General features: G+C 45.0%; 2 protein-coding genes across 3 annotated transcripts in view; one reads left to right on the plus strand and one right to left on the minus strand.

Annotated features, from left to right (window-relative positions):
• Positions 1-320: 320 nt before the first annotated feature.
• RIMOC1 (RAB7A interacting MON1-CCZ1 complex subunit 1) lies at positions 321-6,506 on the minus strand. Of its 2 annotated transcripts, XM_053448093.1 has the most exons (6): positions 6,413-6,506; positions 5,538-5,644; positions 4,676-4,822; positions 3,165-3,299; positions 1,740-1,854; positions 321-616 (listed from the first exon to the last, which is right to left on the minus strand). In XM_053448093.1, the coding sequence occupies exons 1-6, from the start codon at positions 6,498-6,500 to the stop codon at positions 336-338; spliced, it is 873 nt and encodes a 290-aa protein (XP_053304068.1). In that variant the 5' UTR covers positions 6,501-6,506; the 3' UTR covers positions 321-335. The 2 variants fall into 2 exon arrangements, with proteins under 2 accessions (XP_053304068.1, XP_053304069.1); XM_053448094.1 differs by lacking the exon at positions 5,538-5,644 and having other exon boundaries at positions 6,413-6,486.
• Positions 6,507-14,049: 7,543 nt separating this feature from the next.
• Positions 14,050-16,329, plus strand: part of OXCT1 (3-oxoacid CoA-transferase 1) — a 39,513-nt gene continuing 37,233 nt past the window's right edge. The window contains exons 1-2 of the mRNA XM_053448095.1: positions 14,050-14,227; positions 15,964-16,072. Of these exons, the coding sequence (XP_053304070.1) occupies positions 14,126-14,227; positions 15,964-16,072 (211 nt within the window). The 5' untranslated portion in view covers positions 14,050-14,125. The remainder of the gene's footprint in view (positions 14,228-15,963; positions 16,073-16,329) is intronic.

The following is a 16,329-nucleotide window of genomic DNA, read 5'->3' on the forward strand; positions in this document are numbered from 1 at the left end:
TCCCAGAGCATCAGTTTTCAATCAATATTTAGATTCAATTCCTAACTCTACATTGGGAACCTGTATTTTTTTTGGTTTGTTAATGAAAGCTGCACTTAAGCACTCGCTTGTTTCTTTGTTAAATATTCCTCTTGAACTTAAATCTCTTATTACCATTGAAAGTCTCTATCATATCTCCCCCTCTCCCTTACTCAGGATAAATACAATTACTATGTCTTATAATCGACAATTCAAAAATGAACCTTCACATAGAAAGTTATATATCTTATAATGTTTTGGAAATAAAAGCCAGTCTTTTCTGTGAAAAAGATTCAGAGGCAGATGCGGGATAATAGTTAAAGACTGTCTTCCTTGAGGAACTTTAAGATATCCTTTGCTTTGTCCGTGTTCCAGCCTTGGCCACCGAGAGGTCCTTCACACACAGAAACATACTTTTCCAAAGTGTCCTCCCCAACTTTCTGAAATGGTATTAATCTATCCTGAGATTGATCCCGGGGCTCAGATTCACACCCAGTATTTGAATTTGAAGACTGTCCATCACTGCAATATTTTAGTGCCCAATAGCACATCTCTCCACAATACATCAACGCCAGAAGATGAATGTCACTGAAAATCCCTAAAAAACAAGGAGAAAAAATAATAATGTCAGAGGAATAACTAAATTATATCCATTGCACTTGCTTTACCTGGGGCAACAATGGAAATTGGGTTCCAATTAAATACGGCCACAAGGCAAATTTAGCACCTTAGGTAAACAGCTGTACCTTGCTGGGTTCCTTCATGTAAGAGATGTTATGAGAACTACAATAATTCACTAATAACAAAAACACACAAAAGAGTTCAAAGCACTTTACAAGTCAGTAAATTGAAGTGTTTGATCTCGGCTCACCTATACGCCGCTGTTTAGTGAATACATTTTATATGATCTACAACTAAGAACACCCATTCTATGACTGCTTAGCTCATCCCAATATAAGAATAAAGTTGTCAACCCAACTGTGGCAGAGTACGTCGTAATAAAGCAGCACACAGCGATCATGCACCTTACGTGTTTCTTGAAAGCAATAATATTACAAGTTATGGATATTAGATTAATAGGGACAGAACATTGATCCAGGGATTTATTCTGATTGCCATATTTGGAGTCGGGAAGGAATTTTCCCCCTGGTATGGGGCAATTGGCATCTGCTTCATAAGGGTTTTTTGCCTTCTTCTGGATCAACACAGTAGGTACACAATATGTACGGTATATAGGTTGAACTTGATGGACTTTGGTCTTTTTTCAACCTTATGAACTATGTTACTATGTTACAGCTTTCTCCATCCCTTATAAAACCCAAAAGTATTTAATTAGGACCAGTGCATTTTGGGAAATACGATACCAATGGACCTTCCAATCTGGTCACTGGGTGGCTGAGAACCGTTTAGAAAGCATATATGCCATTAGCTGCTACTACTCCAACCAACGTCAACGGGAGTGCTACAGCCTATGTACATGAAATGAGGTACATTGAGTACACACCCAGCTTTCACTTCCCGGTAGAAGCAGCTGAACGAGAAGGAAGTCTCTTATTCTTTTTTTTTAAATTCTAGTAACTAAAATAATTCATGAATCCATTTGCACCCAGAAAAATGCGCTGGAGCCCTTTTAGCGAGGACACCAACACGCCTTAAAAATATCACAAAGGTGACTGTTATTCCGTAAACGCGTAGCAGATAAGAACCAACGCGGATGTTACCGTTACTAAGCAGGTTTGCAGTGCTCAGATCGTGAAATGAAACCTCATGATTTATCACCAAAGGGTTCCGTGTCCTCAGCATCCGCAGCAAGTGGAAAACGCCATCTTGAAGGCACTGGTAGAAGAGTGGAATCAGATTTAGTGCCGTTAACGACCCATCAGCCTGACACTGGCATTAAAATGATCTACAGAGCAATTACAAGGAAGCGGTACACAAGGATCAATGCCAATCTTTACTAAAAGCGATTGAGCTAAAGTCCGTGGTGCCAAGTACACCAACTCCACCACACAAGCTCAACTGTGCCTTGGAGCCCACGGTGCTGTCACCGCGCCACGGAATCAGATCCTTCTTGAAAATATGAGCAATGGAAATGCTCACATATATATATTTAAGGTCTGCCCAGCTTATATTCTCAGTCATCTTATTTTATGAGCATAATGTATTTTAACCCTTTGTGCAAAAAAAGGTAAATACTAAAAAATTTCTAACCAAATGTGGCCAAGTATACAGGGCCCTCTAGTAGCACATGAATTGCATTTGAGTGTGGCTTGAACTAAAATTGTCCAAGTATACCGTCAAGACGTTATATGGTGGAAATATATTCGCTCCCTTGTCTGATTTTAGTCAAATCATTTTGAGGGTTATGGTAACATATAGTGAGCAAATTACATCAAAGATTGCTGCCCATCAGGGATATCCAGTCATTTCTCAGAGGTGAATATTCCCAGGACTGACTTGTGACGGTATAAAGAGGGGAACCGGAAGCCGTATGGATGCGTTTCGCCAATGAAGATGGCTTTGTGGCTGACGAAGCCATCCTTATCGGCGAAACTTGTCCCCCCCCCCCTATTTTTATCGGATGGACATTTGTACAGATACAGGGTCAGATCAGTAATAGGTTAGGGAGACAGGTTAAAATATCACTTGCCTCTTTCACCGGTACATATTCACCAGGCAGCAGCCAGTTAACAGTTTTTCTAGTTAATGGATAATGCTTCATAATGTTAAAAAACATCCAGAGAATATAGTCTTAATGCTACAGCAGTAGTATCTTTTGGGAGCATACATTTAAATGTTTCAGTGATTCATTTTTCCCCAATAGGATTTATTTTTTGTTGTATAAAATTCTTATTAATGTATAGTTTGTTTTCAGCAGAAATAAAGAAAATTAAAATAGGAAACCACACACTATAAATATTAATGTTTTTTGGTATTTACCAATAAACATTTACTAAATGAACACCAGCTGTGGATCAGCGCGCACACACACAAAATCGGTTTGTAAATCTCGTTCACAATTACTAAGCGATTTAGTGTTTTATAAAAGCTCTTGACAGTAGCAGAGAGTCTAAACTAGAAGCTTCCTTGGAAATACCAGATCCATATTAAACCGGTGCTCTGGGGCAAATGAACAAATAATTTACCTGTTGGAACGTCTTCTTATTTTGAAGAATCCAACATTCTCTTTCTCCGACCGTATGACAAAACATGTACAGAAGGGCTCCTCTCCGCCAGTGCAGGCATTCAAGCACGTCTACTTCAAGTGTAACATCTGAGCCCTGAAAATGAGATTTTTTTTTATTCATAACATGCTGTATAGCACAGGGCTTGACAAATTTGTTGTGAATCTAGGCGCCAGCTAAAAAAGTTAGGAGCCAGGATTCTTTTTAAACCAACAGTAGGTTAGGAGCGATCCGATCATCATCAGCCCACTTACTAAACTCACAGCGTTTGACCTGGAGGAACCCTGAACTTTCAGGTCAGTGCTGTTTTTTTGTTTTTTTTTTGATATATATATTTTTTTTTTAACGCTTTCAATGCTGATTTTCCATTGGAGCACAGCATTGACTGATATTTAGTCCCCACAAGATTGTGGGGACAAATGTTAACCCCTGCAATGCCACGAATGTGTTATACACAATTGTGGAATTGAAGGGGTTAACGCTGCACTGTTGCTCTCATAGAGCGATCAGGCAGCAGGGGGGTGTTGGGGCTGGTCTCCACACTCATGTGGAGACCAAAGAACCCTCTCCCCCTGTCTCTGAAGCTGCCTCTGGCAGCTGGGACGCAATTGCTGGTCTATAGACCAGCCATTGCAGGGGGGAGTCTCTGATGACTGCTGTAGGCTTCCATGCCTACAGGAATCATCAAAGGGCTTGTGGGGGCTCGTTTTTGCTGTTGCTGGCCTGCCTGGGCTTCCAGGCAGACCACCAGCAGCAGAGCCCCTTACAAAACGGCATTGAAGGGGTTAACGCTGTCCTGTCGCTCTCATGGAGCGATCAGGCAGCAGGGGAGTGTTGTGTCAGGTCCCCACACTTGTGTGGGGACCCAATCAACACTGAAACCCCTTTCCTGAAGCTGCCTGTGGCAGCAGAAAACGCTATTGCAGGTTTTCCTGCAATCGCGGTTTCAGCCTACAGGATCACTCCGTGGGAGTGATCTCAGGCTCGGGGGCGGGCTCTGAGTGGCTGTGCTGTCTGTCCAGACTCCTGGGCAGACAGCAGCAGCAGCGCCCCCGCGTGGTGACGCAGAGGCATTTTTTTGTGGCTGACAAACTCCTAGGCGCCAGGACAAAATTCTGAGTCGCCATGGTGACCTGGCGCTTGGGATTTGTCGAGCCCTGGTATAGCATTCTACAAAATTCAACACAATATGGAAAAGCATCTCTAAGCTAATTCTAACAATAGCTTACACTCACTATGCATGCGCGCCACCTTGTCTTTCATTGTCTCTGATCACTTTCAGAATACATTCCTGCATAGACATGACAGGAGAAAGGAGAATGCTTACAGTGGCCTGTAATATGGGTAAGAAGAGATCACTTAAGATACCAATGAGACAGGGGCATTGAAAAATTTTGGCTCATTGTCCCTTCCAACCCACACAAAAAAATCCACTATTAACCTAATACAAGGAATGAAAAGCTCAATCTCACCTCTTGGTGCTGATTCACTTCTTCAACTAAGCGCTCTGGATCCGAAAGTAGATCAATAAGTTGTTTGACTTCATCTAAAGATTCATCACGGAGGAAATCTTCATCTACCAGTCGGTTTTCTTCAAAAAACGTAATGTCTAAAATAGCCTGCGATTAAATCGAAGGCAAATTAGAGGCCAGTTATAAAGAACAGCTAAACTGCAAGATTTAAGAACCTGAGAAGACCCTTGGCAATGTTTTTTTTCCAGAGATTCTGTGCAGAATTAGGTTTTGTCTGATTGTGTTAATTAATTAAGCATGCATACAAGACTTCTTTAGGGCTGACTCCATCATCTGAGATGCCCTTCCCCAGCATATCGGACTCTCTAAGAGACTGAGTGACTCCAACATATCCCCCAGGAGACACGTCTTCAGGGATGACCAACGGACAGCAGCCTCTCCGCTGGCCTGTACTCAAGTCCAGCAATATTACTTAGTGTTCACAGAAAGATACACTTATGTGTCTGGTCCATCGCCAAGATCGACACTTCTACCTCTTATTACCACCATCTAGAGCAGGACCTTCCTTACCTTTTGTTTCATGTACTACTAGTTATTTCTTGATTACCTATTGTACAACGCCGCAGCTTATGATAGTAATAATACTAGGTATTTTAACCCATGCAAAGAATAAAAAAAGTTTAGAAGAGGACCTACAACACCACACAAAATAATTCAATATGTACCCTGCGATAGAGGGGCTGTATGGAGTATTACCAATTTGGCAATAAATGGAGTATTCCTGTTGACCATTCCATTCATTGCTATGGTAATAAGACCCATTTAAAAAACTAACTAAAAAAAATAACACCCCAAAAATTACCTGGCTGTAAAGCTGTAGGTATGATGAAATATCAAAGTTAGCAGTTTCATTCGAGAAGAGTTCTGTCAGTTTTTGTAATGTTGCCAAAGCCTTCAACAGAAACGTATCTAGAAAATAAGCACTTCGTATTAGTACTTAAACATCTGGATAAAAAGGAGGTGGATACAATCAAATAGAATCCAAAAATACTAAAAAAGGTATTCAAGAGAGCAAAGAATATACCAAAAAATACAAATAAAATAAACAAGCTCAAAAGTTCAAACAAAGCAGAAAGAAAAATCACAAAAAAGCAAAAATATTGAAAGAAAGAAAAAAGCGACATGAGTATAGTGGAGCGCAGGTATGAATGAGAGACAGGAAAAGGGGAAAATGAATTACAAGAGTGAAGATTACTAGACTTTGTTTCATACAAAGGGTATATTAAACAGCATTATATTTACAAAAGCTATGTCTGTGGCAAGCACAGCTACCCCCAGGGTCAGCTCCTTCACAGATCCTCTCCTGACATGGATCTGACACTTTACAGCTGCTTATGGGGGATGGGTATTCACTATCAGAGTCACATAGGAAGGCAGAAATCCCTACCAAAAGCCAAGAGAACTAAGACACTCGGAGACCCAGGACAGGACATAGTAATAAGACAGTATCAGGGTAATAGTAAGTGTTTAGACGTTGGGAGCAATATGTATATACATAACCAATCACACGTGCACCATGCAGCACATACACATCCGCTACAATACTGTAAAAATTCAATAATCCCATTATTTCTATCACTTCTTCTGACATCTCTCGGAACCCCGAGCCGTCCTCTTCTGCTGTGTAACTGTATTAACCCCGTCTAACGATAAGAATACACCTGCATCATCGCTCACCTTCCCGGGCTCCCGCCGCCAGCTTCTCATGTCTCTGCTGCAACAACTCAACTTTCCGCTTCCAGCTGGGGACACCGGGGGACGCCATGTTGATTTGCGAAATGAGTCACATGACACTGAAGTCACATGACAACCAGGAGCCAATAGCCGGCGTGTGCGGCGGTGCCTGTCAGGCAGGGGGCTCAGTAACGTACGGCGGCTGAAGGCTGAATGAATGCCGTGATAAGTGAATGCTTCTCGGTTCCCGAGTTGGAGAGTTACTCGTTATGTACGAAATGCGTATATATATATTCATTTTATGCTCACATGTTGCTGTAATTTCAATATTTTTTATGTTTTGTGTATTATTTATTCTATGTTTACGCAACTACCTGATGTACACTGAGCTTGTATGATATTATTAGGATGTAGTTTATAAAGATTTTACCGGTTTGTCCTTAAATATTTGCGCTTTACATGCACTATGGTTCCATTTGGGTAATGTGTACGCTGCTATACCTGCCAGCTTTCCCAGTGTGGTCAAACCTGTACTGTCATCAGGCTGCTACTGCGGGTTCAGCACATACAAAGTATTTTACAGGCAGTAATGTGTAATATTAATATGTAATACGAGCAAACTGGATGGACGTAACGTGACATGGGACCCCGAGGTAGCCATGTCGCATAAGGCATGACGTCACAGCTTGTGATATGGTCCAACGCATTCGATCTCCATTAATTATAGGTAGCGGCTAGTTCCTACCCAGTAGAAGGACTCTGGTGATGTCAGCAGACCATGTGACTGTTTGGTCACATGGTACAAGAACTACAAGCAGCAGCAGCAGCAGCAGCAGCAGCAGCAGCAGCAGCAGCAGCAGCAGCAGCAGCAGCAGCAGCAGCAGCAGCAGCAGCAGCAGCAGCAGCAGCAGCAGCAGCAGCAGCTTTAACAGGAGTACTGAAAATACAGAATATCATGGAGGCAGAAGAAAACTTGAATCTGTGAAATAATTCACAGTGAGTCTCTCTCTCACTCTGTCTCTGTGCCAGTGATTGTCTCTCTCTCTCTGTGTGCCAGTGATTGTGTCTCTCTGTGTCTCTCTCTGTGTGCCAGTAAGTGTGTCTCTCTGTGTCTCTCTGTGTGCCAGTGAGTGTCTCTCTCTGTGTGCCAGTGAGTGTCTCTCTCTGTGTGCCAGTGAGTGTCTCTCTGTGTGCCAGTGAGTGTCTCTCTCTGTGTGCCAGTGAGTGTGTCTCTCTCTGTGTGCCCGTGAGAGCGTCTCTCTCTGTGCCCGTGAGAGCGTCTCTCTCTGTGCCCGTGAGAGCCTCTCTCTCTGTGCCCGTGAGAGCTTCTCTCTCTGTGCCCGTGAGAGCGTCTCTCTCTCTCTCTGTGCCCGTGAGAGCGTCTCTCTCTCTCTCTGTGCCCGTGAGAGCGTCTCTCTCTCTCTGTGCCCGTGAGAGCGTCTCTCTCTCTCTGTGCCCGTGAGAGCGTCTCTCTCTCTGTGCCCGTGAGAGCGTCTCTCTCTCTCTCTCTCTGTGCCCGTGAGAGCGTCTCTCTCTCTCTCTCTCTGTGCCCGTGAGAGTGTCTCTCTCTGCCCGTGAGAGCGTCTCTCTCTGCCCGTGAGAGCGTCTCTCTCTCTATGCCCGTGAGCGCGTCTCTCTCTCTGTGCCCGTGAGCGCGTCTCTCTCTCTGTGCCCGTGAGCGCGTCTCTCTCTCTGTGCCCGTGAGCGCGTCTCTCTCTCTGTGCCCGTGAGCGCGTCTCTCTCTCTGTGCCCGTGAGCGTCTCTCTCTCTGTGCCCGTGAGCGTCTCTCTCTCTGTGCCCGTGAGCGTCTCTCTCTGTTCCAGTGAGCGTCTCTCTCTCTCTCTGTGCCAGTGAGCGTCTCTCTCTCTCTCTCTCTCTCTCTGTGCCAGTGAGTGTCTCTCTCTCTCTCTCTCTCTCTCTCTGTGCCAGTGAGTGTCTCTCTCTCTCTGTGCCAGTGAGTGTGTGTGTGTCTCTCTGTGTGCCAGTGAGTGTCTCTCTCTCTCTCTGTGCCAGTGAGTGTGTGTGTCTCTCTCTGTGTGCCAGTGAGTGTCTCTCTCTCTATGTGTGCCAGTGAGTGTGTGTGTGTGTGTGTCTCTCTCTCTCTGTGCCAGTGAGTGTGTGTCTCTCTCTGTGCCAGTGAGTGTGTGTGTGTCTCTCTCTGTGCCAGTGAGTGTGGTACAAAGAACTACGGGAAGAGAAAGAAGCAGCAGCGCGGGACGTGCAAATGACTAAAAATGGGCTCTCTCTCTGTGCCAGTGAGTGTCTCTCTCTCTGTGCCAGTGAGTGTCTCTCTCTCTCTGTGCCAGTGAGTGTGTGTCTCTCTGTGCTAGTGAGTGTTTCTCTCTCTCTGTGCCAGTGAGTGTCTCTCTCTCTATCTGTGCCAGTAAGTGCGTCTCTCTCTCTCTGAGATAGAGCGTGCGCTCGCCTCAAGGGAGAGAGAGAGAGAGCGTGCGCTCGCCTCGAGGGAGAGAGAGACAGAGCGTGCGCTCGCCTCGAGGGAGGGAGAGAGAGAGAGAGCGTGCGCTCGCCTCGAGGGAGAGAGAGAGCGTGCGCTCGCCTCGAGGGAGAGAGAGAGAGCGTGTGCTCGCCTCGAGGGAGAGAGAGAGAGCGTGCGCTCGCCTCGAGGGAGAGAGAGAGCGTGCGCTCGCCTCGAGGGAGAGAGAGCGCGTGCGCTCACCAAGAGAGAGAGAGAGCGTGCGCTCGCCTCGAGGGAGAGAGAGAGAGCGTGCGCTCGCCTCGAGGGAGAGAGAGAGAGCGTGCGCTCGCCTCGAGGGAGAGAGAGAGAGCGTGCGCTCGCCTCGAGGGGGAGAGAGAGAGAGCGTGCGCTCGCCTCGAGGGGGAGAGAGAGAGAGCGTGCGCTCGCCTCGAGGGAGAGAGAGAGAGCGTGCGCTCGCCTCGAGGGAGAGAGAGAGCGTGCGCTCGCCTCGAGGGAGAGAGAGAGAGCGTGCGTGCGCTCGCCTCGAGGGAGAGAGAGAGAGCGTGCGCTCGCCTCGAGGGAGAGAGAGAGAGCGTGCGCTCGCCTCGAGGGAGAGAGAGAGAGCGTGCGCTCGCCTAGAGGGAGAGAGAGAGAGCGTGCGCTCGCCTTGAGGGAGAGAGAGCGTGCGTGCGCTCGCCTCGAGAGAGAGAGAGAGCGTGCGCTCGCCTCGAGAGGGAGAGAGAACGTGCACGCGCCGAGAGAGAGAGCGTGCGCGCGCCGAGAGAGAGGGAGAGAGAGAGGGAGAGAGAGCGTGCGCGCGCCGAGAGAGAGGGAGAGAGAGCGTGCGCGCGCGCGCCGAGAGAGAGAGAGCGCGTGCCGAGAGAGAGAGAGAGCGCGGGCGCGCGCCGAGAGAGAGAGAGAGTGCGTGCCGAGAGAGAGAGAGCGCGTGCCGAGAGAGAGAGAGCGCGTGCCGAGATAGAGAGAGCGCGCGCCTAGAGAGAGAGATAACTCACTCTAGTTAAGCCAGGGATCTCAACTCTACTGCACATCATTTTTTAGTGAATAGACTCATTTGTTATAGACTAAATGCCACGTCTGTAATTGAGACCTTCACAATGTATATAAGAATGTGATAAAATAAAGCAACAGCTGTATATGTTTCAAAATAATAGTAATAATAATAATATATGTTCACAAATAATTAAATGAACATAACGCATATAATATATCTGGAATTGCAATTAAAAATCAGTTTCTTTTCTTTAAATAGATGTTTATACTCTTTTCTTCTTCTTCTTCTTCTACAGTCTATCTCAACCACTCACAAAACATTAACTTTTTAGTGGCGTGGGTAGATTAATAGATTACGTCCTCATGGTGGTCGCTTTTTGGAATAGGAGCCATGCATAAACTGTTGTCCATGGAGTATTGTCCAAAGCTAGTGGGAACAGCTCAGCTGTGTGCGTCGGACCGCCATACACAAGGGAGAATATCCAAGAAAGGCTCCATTGGTTGTGTCTTTCTCCTGCTCAGATTAGGGACCACACAGGGTTAAGGTGTGAATCCACGACAGATGGAAGACAATTGGACATGTTGGTACCCATTAACACAATTATTATTAGGAATATCTATGGGTATGTTATGAAACCGCGTTAGAGTAAATAAAATCTAATACACAATGTTTCTGGAATGTTTCTTGCCTTTATGACCATGGCAAGACCATGGAAGCTAGATTTCTCACTATGAACTGTCTAGTTCCTATTCCTGTAAGGGACCTGCGTGAGCTGGAGATATGAGTCCCTTCGCAGTATAGATACTAGGGATTGTTATCCTTGTAAAGGACCATCGTTAGCTGAAGGTGTAAGAGTCCTTTAGCTGGATGGAAACTAGATTTCTCACTATAAACCGTCTAGTTCCTATCCCTGTAAGGGACCTGTGTGAGCTGGAGAGATAAGGGTCCTTAAGATGGATGGTAACTAGATTTCTCACCATGAACCATCTAGTTCCTATCCTTTAACGGGACCTGGCCACAATGGAGCAAAAGGTCCTTTACAGGGATAGAAACTAGCTCTCTTTCCATGAGTTGGATAGTTCCTATCCCTGTACAGGACCTGACCACTAGGGGGCAAAAGGTAATTTTGCTGGATAGAAAATAGCTCAAACACACTGAGCAAGCTATTTCCTATCCCTGTAAAGGACATGGCCCTTCTACCGGATAGGAACTAGTCTCAACCAATTAATTATAAGTATTATGTGACTTAATAGCAAAGACTTCTGTGTCCCCCCCCATGCTTTCCCGGAATTAAATGGGTGCAATTACGTGCAATTTGGGTCTATAAATTAAACCGATGTATAAAGAGGGATTCCAGCGCGAAAAGTGAAAGACTTGTGTTCTAATCACCAGAGCATCCGTTGGAGTTCACTTCTGAATCTGAAACACTGCGCCAGAATTGGATGAAATAAACCTTGTGATTTGTATGAGCGGCACACATTTAGTTAATATGTTAGATTTTTAAATGTTCATATATCCCACAAGATCAAGAACAACAAGAAAACAAAAATGCTTAGTGCAGATGTTCTCGCAGCATCCAAGTTGTAGCCCTGTGGCTTATAGGGGGTATAAGGCATATCTGGGGGGCAGAGTGGCATTTATGGGGTATAAGGCATATCTGGGGGGCAGAGTAGCAAGCCGTGGGGCAGATATGCATAACTGGGGGGTAGGTTGGCAAATAGTTCATAGTTACATAGTTCATAAGGCTGAAAAAAGACCTAAGTCCATCAAGTTCAACCCTTCTACCTAACCTTCCTATTCTTGATCCAAAAGAAGGCAAAAAAAAACCCTAATTAAGCTACTTCAAATTCTGCCACCCGGGGGAAAAATCCTTCTTAACTCCAAGAGGCAACTGGATTTCTCCTTGGATCAAGAAGCTCTAAAATATTAATGATAAAATATTAATGTTATTATTGTTAAAAGGAAATGAAAACAAAAAAAATGCATTTTTCTCAATCATAGTTTTTATTAAATATGAAACAATAGTTTACATGTGAATTAATATTTACCAATAAACGTTTTTGTGATAGGGTCGTCTTATATTCAGGCTTTATCTTTTTTTTTTTTCAAAATTAATATTCAAATTTTGGGGGGTTGACTTATAATCAAGCGACTACGGTATATATTCTATAGGTGGTGTTGACGGGGGCGCTAAAGTGTCCCTTTAAAGGCACAATAGAACCATTAACGTGTATATGATGCCTTATAAAGTACCCCCGTGAGTCACTTTCCTGATGTAGAAGATGTGGATCTCCAGCAGCCCCCCGTCCCCGCGGTCCAGCGATTGTCGACAGAAACGCTTTCTGCGCATGTGCACAGGGGTCTGAACAGCATGGTGTCCTCAAATAATGTTTTTGTATATGCTTTTTATAAAAAAAAGTAAAAATACATTTACTTCAATAAACAAAAATGCACTGATGTGGTTCTGTAGACTACAACTCCCATCACCCTCAGTCAGAATAAAGACAAAGGGGACGTAGTCCTTAAAAAAAGCAGATGCCCCAGTGGTGCAGAAAAGATTGTAATACCGCTATCAATTTGTTGTTTCTTTAGCATAATTATGGGATTTAACCCCTTCTGTTGTCTGTCATGTATGCTGTCACCTACATGGGCTGTGTGTGCAATTTACATGTGTGTACAACCACAACTGGTGGAAAAAATACGAATGGTTCTGGGGGCTTTCCAGAAAATGATTAAGCTTCGGTTACTATTTAGTTTGTAGCTTATGTGGAATAACGGGGGAAATTAATGGGTTTTTTTTTACATTTTTACCACTATATCATGGGATCAGATGCGCGGTATAATAATCTGAACGCGTCCTTGGTGAAGAAGTATGTAGGTTCCCCCGGGTGACGTGGAAACTGTTTATATGGCTGTCACATAAATCTAACTATAGCAAAACTCCCAGTAGGAAAAATGTGCCCCGGCGCTCCTTACCAGTTTGTGTGTAAAAGGAAACTCGTCAACACGGAATGACATTGCTGGACACGCTGCCCTCCACACGTTCACTATGACATACAGGGACATATACTGTATATCTATACATATACACACACATGTGTATGTATATATACACACACACACACACACATATATATATATATACACATACACTATGCCATACAGGGACATAGACTGTATATCTATACATATACACACACATGTGTATGTATATATACACACACACACACACACATATATATATATATACACATACACTATGCCATACAGGGACATATACTGTATATCTATCTATCTATACACACACACACACATATATATCTACACATATAGCTGTGGGTACCTTAGGCACTAAATGTACTAATTCTATCTGTATTAAACCCAAACCAAAATAAAAAAGGCTCCTGCTTATCTAGGTTACTTTCCAGGAGGGTCTGAGCAGCTCTGGGGTGTCACTCACTGGGGATGTCGCTGGGGCTGTCACTCAGTGGGGCTGTCTGGGTTTTCAATGGGGCTGTCATACGCTGGGGCTGTCTATGGGGCTGTCATTTGGTCTGTCACTGACTGGGGCTGTCACATGCTGGGGCTGTCACTTACTAGGGCTGTCACTGGGGCGGTCACTTACTGGGGCTGTCACACACTGGGGCTGTCACATGCTGGGGCTGTCACTAGGGCTGTCACTGGGGCTGTCACTGGGGCTGTCACACACTGGGGCTATCACACACTGGGGCTATCACACACTGGGGCTATCACACGCTGGGACTCTCACACGCTGGGGATGTCACTGGGGCTGTCACACGCTGGGGCTGTCACACGCTGGGGCTGTCACACGCTGGGGATGTCGCTGGGGCTGTCACACGCTGGGGCTGTCACACGCTGGGGCTGTCACACGCTGGGGCTGTCACACGCTGGGGATGTCACTGGGGCTGTCACACGCTGGGGATGTCGCTGGGGCTGTCACACGCTGGGGCTGTCACACGCTGGGGACAGTGCTGCCAAAAGGTGGCCTTCCCGAACCTAAGCCCAGCTCCGATCAGATCTCCCCAGCAGCCGGCGATCTGTAACGATTAGAACGAGCTGGTTATTAAATAAGCGTGTTCTGTACGGGACCCCGCACATCCCCTGCCCCAGAAGCTCATCGCCCTGCAGGGGGCAGCATTGAGTCTCTCCTCCCCAGTGACCTCCCATCTCATAAGGCTGAGACTTGACGTCTCCTCCCTCCTCCGCCAGCGGCCTTTCCTAATTTGAGCTGTCCGAGCAGGGAGCTGCAGTGCCGGCCGTGCTTAGGATGTCTGCCTGCAAATTCCTCTCCTCTCTCCGCGGCCTCGGTCTGCAGTCAAAGTGGGACAGGCGGATCGGAGCGGGGGCGGCGTGGATCGTACAGAGCAAGGTATGCACCTGCCCCCCCCCGCCGGGCACACAGCTGGCGCTGGGTATAATGAATCCGCCGTTGGCAGGACCCGGCCCGGTGCTGGCTGCTGCCCCGCATTCTGAGCTCGGCTCTAACTGTCTGCAAGAAACTTAAAGGGGAGGAATAAAAGTCTCGAGAAGTAAACAGCCAGCAGAGTTTGGGGGCTTCTGATCCTCTGATCGGTCTGATGCAGCTGACCCAGAAGCCCCCAAAATACAATAATCAAATTATTATTATTAATATGGGGAGGCATCTGTCTGGAGAAGGGGTTGCAGTAATTGTGTGTAGACTCACATGGGCAGAGTGAAGTTTAAATGAGCATCTGTTTGCTGAAAGTGACAGTGTAGCTGCACTGTTGCGATACTGTGTGTCGTTGCGATACTGTGTGTCGTTGCGATACTGTGTGTCGTTGCGATACTGTGTGTCGTATGCGCTGACAATAGCTGTGACCTTGACTTTGTGCCCAAATAATCCACAAGAAGTAGAATGTGTTGTCCGGGTCTCAGGTCCCCTGTCAGGTCTCTGGGTGACACCGGCAGACATACCGGCCCCCGGGCCGCTTCCTGCAGAACCGCCAGAACTTTGTAGAGGGTTACAAGGAGGAACAAGGTGTCGGTACAATGCAGGGACACAACACGTGACTTTGAAGGCTTGTTGAAAACGCCTGTATGTCAATATGCCCTCTTTACAGACCAGGCAAGGTCAGATAGGGATTACTGTACAGTGGAAACGCCGGCCTGTGACGCCTTTCCATTCATAAAATGATTGAGAATTTTAAAAAGTTTTCCATTCATTTTATATGCCGTATAGAAGCAAACAGATAATAACCATTCAGTCCGTATAATCCGCACATTTCTTCCTGAAGACTCAGACCCTCATCTGTCGCGGGTCTTGTCTTATATTCAGGATAGATTTATGACTATACCATACTACACACTGTAATGACCTCTACCGCGTTTGCTAGGAGGCTGTTCCATTTATCTACCACCCTCTAAGTAAAGTCAAATGAATTAATATGTCAAAGGTTGACAGTAGCAGTGCTGCTTTCAGATAGATATGTAACATGATTAAGAAAAAGGAAAAAAAAAATGGTTTGTATCCGTCACGGATTATGTATTTTGATCCTTTTAAACAACCTGTCGAGCCGGACCATAATTATCACGCCAGAATGTTAAGTTGTTTGTTCTGACCGTTAAGAATGTGGTTGACTTTTAACACAAATAGTTATCTGTTCATTTTAATTCTTATTATATTATTTTTCTATTGTATATTTAATATAAAAATAAAAATTAAGCGGATATGCTAAAATTTCTAATCAACCTGTTTTTTGGTTATATAAAATAATAGTTTTGTTAATGTTATGTGCTATTTATATATCACGGTGCTATATCAATAAATGTTTGCTACTTTAAAAACCTTGGTTTATCATTTATTTCTTTTAATGAATCATTATATTCATTGATAATAAACCATAAATAATATTTATTTTTCTTATTTTCTTATAAAAAATAATAATTCTGTTTCTTCTATTCAGAGAAAGGTTGCAGATTTCTGTGTGACTAGCTTACCGGCTCCTGGTAATTCAGTGACTAGTAAAGTGTAACGTAAGGTCATCCTTACAAGGGTAATTGTGTGTGTAATAGAGGCTTGCTGCTGATATCGCCACTTAACTATTCACAGCGGCTCACTTTTTATTTTTTATTTTTATTTTTTAGAGTTGCGGTTGCGGTTTTTCCACCAGCGCTCATAACTATGCCAAATTCTACGGTGACCCGGTAGACGCTGTGAACGATATACCCAACGGGGCAACACTGCTTGTTGGTGGTAACTATCCGGGTGTTTCCTGTCTTCTACCATCTTGTAATGGACACAATTCCATGTATTTTTTTAATGATTAAAATGATTAAGTTTCACATTTTTAAAATATACGTTGAGGTTGGCTCCGGTGACCACGTGGAATTTTATTTCTGGTCCTTTCGTTGTGAATCGGGAGGGAGCCGGGGAGCTGTGCCTCCTTTGGCGTTGATCTCTACAATACCGCTCCACACACTGGGCTGCCTTGGGATGAGAGTCATATTGAC

Source organism: Spea bombifrons, chromosome 1 (genome assembly GCF_027358695.1).
Source record: "Spea bombifrons isolate aSpeBom1 chromosome 1, aSpeBom1.2.pri, whole genome shotgun sequence".
Classification (NCBI taxonomy): domain Eukaryota; kingdom Metazoa; phylum Chordata; class Amphibia; order Anura; family Pelobatidae; genus Spea; species Spea bombifrons.

What these genes read in the sequence shown, in the direction of transcription:
- RIMOC1 (XM_053448093.1), bottom strand. Translation starts at nt 6,500, where the DNA reads ATGGCGTCCCCCGGTGTCCCCAGCTGGAAGCGGAAAGTTGAGTTGTTG. An exon ending in ATAAGAAGACGTTCCAACAG is followed by an intron (nt 1,855 to 3,164) that starts GTAAATTATTTG and finishes CTCTTCTACCAG; the next exon opens with TGCCTTCAAGATGGCGTTTT. An exon ending in TGCAAACCTGCTTAGTAACG is followed by an intron (nt 617 to 1,739) that starts GTAACATCCGCG and finishes CTTGTTTTTTAG; the next exon opens with GGATTTTCAGTGACATTCAT.